Source organism: Rhinatrema bivittatum, chromosome 16 (genome assembly GCF_901001135.1).
Source record: "Rhinatrema bivittatum chromosome 16, aRhiBiv1.1, whole genome shotgun sequence".
Lineage (NCBI taxonomy): Eukaryota > Metazoa > Chordata > Amphibia > Gymnophiona > Rhinatrematidae > Rhinatrema > Rhinatrema bivittatum.
The window spans coordinates 29,736,843-29,743,666 of NC_042630.1; the positions used below are offsets into that span (position 1 = coordinate 29,736,843).

Here is a 6,824-nt window from a genome sequence, read left to right on the forward strand (position 1 = left end):
AGTGCTTGAAAACTTGGGGGACACTTGGGGCAGAATGGTTTCATGCGATCTAGTGAGCATTTCTAAAATGTGACTGCATTTTGCCAGGTTTCATTCTGTTAACGTGGCTGATTCATGAGTGAGGCCAGAAATGGGGGGGGGGGGGTGGTGGTGGGGGGGGGGGGGGGGAGAGACCTGCGTCCCGTTCCCGGTCTCCGAAAGAAAAATGTAAAAGGCTTTCGCGCCGGGCCGCTGGGGGTTCACAGTTTCCATGGGCCATGGCCACGTCTGACTGGGCATGATTAAGCAGCACATGCCCACAGCTGGCCAGACTTTCCAGCGAGCCCTGGGACTTCCCTGCACCGGAGGCTATAAGATATCTTGCTCTGGACGGATAGCTCTCTTCAAGAAGCAGACTCGAAGATCCACCAAACTCTCTCAGGTACTGGATGGGGGGATTGGGGAGGGTTTATAACATTTGTGTTCTAACTGAACCGATTCCCTCAGGCCATGGGCTCGGGTTCCAGGCTGAGGCCTTTATCAAACACTCCCTGCAAAAAAAAAGGGCTGTTCCATATGATTAACTCAGTTGTCCTTTGTGTTATACCCCAGGGAGAGCCTGTATGCTGAATGGACAAGTATGCAGTCGTGGCTCAGTTTTTGTATATTTAAAAGTTTTTTGGGGTTTTTTTTAATTCTCAGTAGAGCGAGTTCTGACCTTGCACCCCTGTCATGAACGAGCAGGACTTTGCAGAAGGTCTGAGTGCTCCAGTAGCAGGGAACTTGTGGAAATATTCTTTTATGGCTGCCATGTGCTAGCAGTGACTAGAAACACAGAGGGCTCCTGTAGCCCATCTGCCATCAAATCCGGCTGAATTAAATGGGCCGTGATGGGAGATCAAATACTACTTAGTATGGGGACCTAAGGGGATCTTAACGGCGGAAGGAGGGCGAAAGACAACCACAGATGGCGTAAGACCTGTAACAGCACCGTAAGCAGGGGTGCAAATCGAGCGGAGCTGTTGCTATCTGTTTCCCTGCCAGTTTTAACATGGTTGGAAACCAGTCCCGCACAGCAACGTTCTGCCAAGCTGGCTTTCATTCTCCACGGTGCTCTTTCCTCCCCATGGACAGGATGCTGTGGCACTGTATCCTCCTGCTGCTGCTGCCTCTGGCGATGGGAGACCCAGAAGAGAGCCTGGACTCCCAGTGGGAGCTCTGGAAGAAAGCACACCGCAAGCAATACAACAGCAAGGTAAGCAACAGCAATGTGCAGTTCGTAGCCATAAAATGGGAAGGTCGCCTGTAGCAAGCCAACATCTTGGGGCACTGCTTTGGGAGTTCCCAGAATAGGCATGATCCACCCTTGTGTGTCTGTGCGCACAGGTGGGTGAGCTGACAAGGCGACTGATCTGGGAGAAGAACTTGAAGTACATCACCGCCCATAACCTGGAGTTCTCTCTGCGCATGCACACCTACGAACTGGCCATGAACCACCTCGGGGACATGGTAAGCCACCGTGCTCTAGAGCTGCTACCGGTTTCACATGACTTGCGGCGTCATCAGGGCAGCCATTGAGAGCTGGAGCCTTGCTTGCAGGGTGACCTTGGATACTTTCCCAGGGGTCCTGAAGGAAGGGTGACGCCCTCCCAACATACGGCAAGTTACAGCTGTGTCACTCGGGAACTGAATGATCCTGCCAGCCTGGTTCACTTTTATTATTTATTAATTACAGTTTATGATGTTGGGCTAGTAAAACTGAGCAGATGAAGCTTGTAAGTTGTAGAATAGCGTCAGCCTCGCATAGGCACCGTCAGAAGCTTATACTAAATGAGACTGATTTCTGGGGGGGGAGTGTATCGTAGCTATGCAAATCATTTTCTACATACCACAAAAATAATAAGAACATAAATTGCCATACTGGGTCAGACCAAGGGTCCATCAAGCCCAGCATCCCGTCTCCAACAGAGGCCAAACCAGGCCACAAGAACCTGGCAATTACCCAAACACTAAGAAGATCCCATGCTACTGATGCAGCTTATCCTTGTATCTGGCATTTTCACTGAATCGGAACCTATTCTGGATACACTTTGGTTTTCAAATGTACTTTTTTTTTTTCCCCTTCAGACTAGGGAGGAGGTTGTGGCGACCATGATGGGGCTAAGGGTTCCCTCAGTGCGCTCAGCCAATAACACCTACTTCCCAGACTGGGTGGAGAAGGTTCCCGATTACATCGACTACAGGAAAAAGGGCTATGTTACTCCTGTCCAGAACCAGGTAAAAGGAGCTTCTCTCTGGCCAGCGGGGTGGCCATTCCTCCCCAGGACAGTGATCCATCCACATGTCTTGCCTTCTCAATAAATGAGACTCCTTTTTCTCTTGTGGTCAGTGCCCTCCTCTCTCTCTCTCTTTCTGGAACGATTAACTTCTCAGTATAGAGAAAAAATCAGCAGCAGCTCTGTTCGTTATAGTCCCAGGTTTCCCTGTAGATTGGGCTGTCTCACAGATGCCGATTGAGCACAGAAGGCCTGTGGACTATTGCTCTCCTTTCTTACTAAGCCTATTCAAAAGTGCTTTTTACAAATCGTCCTATGACCTGATATTGCAACTAATTAGGTCACATAAAAGAGCTACAAACCCCAGTGTGTGTTGAGAATGAATGCTGGCAATGCAAACCTATTGAGTTTTCCCCATACACAGAGGGAATATTGTAATCAAGTGGGTTACCCTTTTTGTTTTCTTGTAAACTTGTATTCCCAGTTCCAAATGCATGAAGTTCTACCAAAAGCTTCATCTTGAACTGACCTTTAGCTTAATTCCTTAGGCATTGGCTCTACTGTCCAGCAAGAATCTATGACCCATGTGCTTGTCCTGATCTGCTACCTAAAGGGGGAGACCCCTGCTTCCAAAGCAACAGACTGATGATTTGGACCTGGTGTCCCCTCTCCACCCACCACCCCTTGTTTTTCCTAGGGTCAGTGTGGCTCCTGCTGGGCGTTCAGTTCGGTGGGGGCCCTGGAGGGGCAGCTCAAGAGGAAAACAGGGAAGCTGGTGTCTCTCAGCCCTCAGAATCTCGTGGACTGTGACACAGACAACTTTGGCTGCGATGGAGGCTACATGACCAATGCCTTTGACTACGTGAGGGACAATAAGGGGATTGACTCAGCCGATGCTTATCCCTACATCGGACAGGTGAGGAGGATAGCTTAAGCTCCTTCCTAACCTACTTGTTAGAGAGAGATAAGGCAGCGTACTACATTATATATATATACTAAGAATTTGCCTGCTGTTTTTGTATTTTGAACTCTCCTATCTGTGTATATAGTTTTTTACTCATATTGAGTTATATTTATATCTAGTTTTCACCCCCTGTTTAATGTACTCTATTGGTTATATGTAAGGGCCCTGCCCAAAAGTTAATCCTGTTCCGCTGTTATATGTAAGGGCTCTGCCCAAATGTTTTTGTTTTTTGTAAACCGATGCGATGTGTCAACGGATGTCGGTATAAAAGAGACCTTAAATAAATAAATAAATAAATAAATATATATATATATATATAATTTGCCAATTAGAATCAGTCTTCTTCAGTGTCTGCCTTCTTTCTGAAGTAACATTAGTGTTTTGCAACTCTCTTTTCTTCGACCTCCCTCTGTTTCTAGCCAAGATCCACCACCATCCTCCAAGAAAGGCCTCAGCCACATAGTCTAGAGGTGGGGGCAGGGGAGCGTTGTGTTTCGTTGACCCCTGTTTTTTTTTAAATTTCTCCTCATGGCAGGATGAAAGCTGTTTATATAACCCCACCAAGATGGCAGCCACCTGCAGGGGCTACAAGGAGATCCCAACAGGGAGTGAGAAGGCCCTGAAAAGGGCGGTAGCCAGGGTGGGGCCGGTGGCCGTCAGCATCGATGCCAGCCTTCCCTCCTTCCATTTCTACAGCAAAGGTGAGAAAGCTTCCCTCCCTCCAGAGAGGATCTACTTCCCCTGCACTAGCCCTGGCCATTTCCGACAGTGAGGAGAGACGGTGGCATTTGGAAATAGTGAAAGGATAACGGGGAGGGGAGGACGGAACAGAGAGGATGCAGAACATTGCAATATTGCAATCTGTTTCTTTTAAAAGAGAATTATTCCCACTGGGGTATTTGCATCATGGATAGCACTGTGTATTTTTTTTTTCTGGAGGATCTCTAGACCTTTTCGCCTGTATCAGTCTACATTTCACTTCTGATAATTGCAGTTGTGTGCAGCTAAAAAAAAAAAAAAAGTGAAGAACCACCTCTGATTCCTGTCTGGGATTGGTAGAACTCTAACATCTAGAATACCCTGGAAGCAATTCCACCTCTACATAGTAAGGTAGCAAATTCTGGCAGAGGAAGACCAAAATGGCCCCTCCAGTCTGAGCAGCAGTGATTTGTTCACTCTGAGTAAATATGCACACACATTCCCACGGGGAACCAGACACCCCCCCCCCCCCCCCCCGTCTGTCCTTTAGAGCTGTAACTACTGCCATCACCACCTCCTCCTAAGCTGCCCAAATAAATGGCGGTGCTCAAGCTTATGTTGTCCAGCTCTTGAGGGCAGAGACACAAAGCCTGGCATTGTTTTTTGTAAAACAGAGATCTATATATCTAGAGAGGGAGAGCAAATATTACCACATGGGAGCAGATGCAAGAGAAGTGTTAGAACATTTGCCTTTCGGGGCTTGCTTTTGAACCTGGTAAGAATTATAGGAAAAAAAAAAAAAACAGGTATCAAACTGCACTTCTGAGTTGCTGCCTAACTATGCATTCATGATTTCTCTGTCTAGGTGTTTATTACGACAACCTCTGTAACCCAGAAGGTATTAACCATGCAGTCCTTGTCGTAGGCTACGGCAAAAAGATGGGAACGAAGCATTGGATTGTCAAGAACAGGTACCACCCATGAGAGCTCACGCTTTTAATAATTGTGTTGCCTTCTCCCCACCCCTTGATTGGCTAACTATTTCCTTTCCCTTTTTTTTCTTTCGTAAGCTGGGGGGACTTCTGGGGCAATAAAGGTTACGTCCTGATGGCCAGAAACAAGGACAATGCTTGCGGTATTGCTAACCTGGCCAGTTTCCCCCTAATGTGAGGGAAGAAGAGACCCCCTGCCCCTCCCCCCAATGCCCCAAGGAGGGAAGACAGCAGCCTCTGCTATCCACCGGTTGACTCCAGTGCCATGGATCCCAGGCCTGCCTTCTGCTTTCCTCGTTTATCTCGGCGACTGTTGGCAACCGAAGTTACAATTTTGTTTTGCAACTGGCTTTTCTGGACTACTCACCGGTGAACTGTTTGTTTTCTTAATGGCTTGTTTTTGGGTTTTTTTTTCTGTTGTGTGAGTTTTGTTTTCTTTTAATGTAAAAATATCATTCATGTTCTAAAATTAGAATGAAATTAAGGTCCAAGGCTCTGGGCTGGGCTTAAAGCTACTTCTAAAAGGGGACACAGATAGATAGGAGTTATACAGAGGTTTTGTATCCATAAAGCAGCAGCAACCAACCTTCAGGACGATGCAGTAGGGGATGATGGTGTTCACTGCTCAGCAACTTCTCATTTTCTTAAAGGGTGGCATTTTGTCTGCCACCCTTGATTCCCCACTCCCTCACACCTCTGTTCTGTTCCTGTGCATGAGACTGGCAGCCAGTGCTCAGGATGTCGTTGTGGTGGAGTTTAGGGCAGAGTGCTTGCTGCCCTCTCTGGCTAGTGATTGTTCTGTGCTTTGCCATTAGCCCTGCTGCCAATACAGTCCAAGCCTTGCTGTTTGTTTTCACTCTGCTGTAAAAACTAGAAGAGGGGCAAGAAGGGTGCAATGTTCTGTAATGTATTAAACAGAACTTTCAAAATAAAGGAAAACATGTTCTTTTCTTGTGCTGTGGCTATGATCTATAAATGGATATATATCACCACTGGTGTTGGAAAGCAGGTAAGGCTGAGCCAGTCCTGCAGCTGTCGCTCTCTTGCATCTATGGAACTGGAGTACCATGATGCTGCACAGGCACTAAAAGCAGGCATGGCTTAGCCTATTCTTTTTCACCCTGAACCATCTGATTACCTGTCTCAGGGGGAACTGCAACGACTCATTGTAAGGTGTAAAAGGCCATGGTTCGGATTGAGTAATAGCATACAAGGACCTCTGTAACCACCCAAACTCAAATGCTTGCATGCTGTTGTATAATTCTTGACTTGAGTTAGTAAAAGGTATTAAGAGTCTACACATGCCAGTGCAACTCTACCCCTTTCAGCAAAACAGTGGCCTGTGTTCACAAAAAATGCCAGTAAAGGTTTAGCTTCCTGCTGACCATCTGCAAAATAAAATTAGGAGTAGAAATTGATGAAAAAGTGCTGCTCCATGCATCCACCCTAATCTACCTGTACGGTATGAACATCAATAAAATGTTAATTAAAATAAATCTTTCCAGATGTTGTCCTCACATCCTCACCTCACCCCCTTCCATTGGAGCCTTTTCCAGGTCGTTTCACTGAAAACTTGAGTTTCCCTAAGCTCTACTTTATGGTACAGATTACCTTGCATTAACTGGCTGCAGCTTTGTCATCATACTGGGCACGAGCACCTTGCCCTATACACCTTAGTGTGCCATTCTGCCTTACCCGAGTCTTATAAAGCCCAGAGAAGCAGCCACTGCAAAGCAGAAACTTCAGGCAAGAGCAGTTTGAAAAGGAAAAAGGAGGAAGATAAAGAATAGGAAGGAGACTGCGATCTGGGCAATGGCAGGGGCAAGCAGCAAAACCCTGTTCAAGCCCAGCTGCCCAGCCCGCATCACGTGATTGGTCAGGCGCTGCTGGCTCACGTGACTGTAAACTGCTGGC

At 47.0% G+C, this 6,824-nt stretch overlaps 1 protein-coding gene across 2 annotated transcripts; it reads left to right on the plus strand.

Annotated features, from left to right (window-relative positions):
• Positions 1 to 171: 171 nt before the first annotated feature.
• LOC115078508 (cathepsin K-like) lies at positions 172 to 5,860 on the plus strand. Of its 2 annotated transcripts, XM_029581434.1 has the most exons (8): positions 172 to 421; positions 1,114 to 1,234; positions 1,366 to 1,488; positions 2,107 to 2,256; positions 2,953 to 3,171; positions 3,755 to 3,920; positions 4,784 to 4,889; positions 4,989 to 5,860. In XM_029581434.1, the coding sequence occupies exons 2-8, from the start codon at positions 1,115 to 1,117 to the stop codon at positions 5,086 to 5,088; spliced, it is 984 nt and encodes a 327-aa protein (XP_029437294.1). In that variant the 5' UTR covers positions 172 to 421; position 1,114; the 3' UTR covers positions 5,089 to 5,860. The 2 variants fall into 2 exon arrangements, with proteins under 2 accessions (XP_029437294.1, XP_029437293.1); XM_029581433.1 differs by lacking the exon at positions 172 to 421 and having other exon boundaries at positions 428 to 1,234.
• Positions 5,861 to 6,824: the final 964 nt, after the last annotated feature.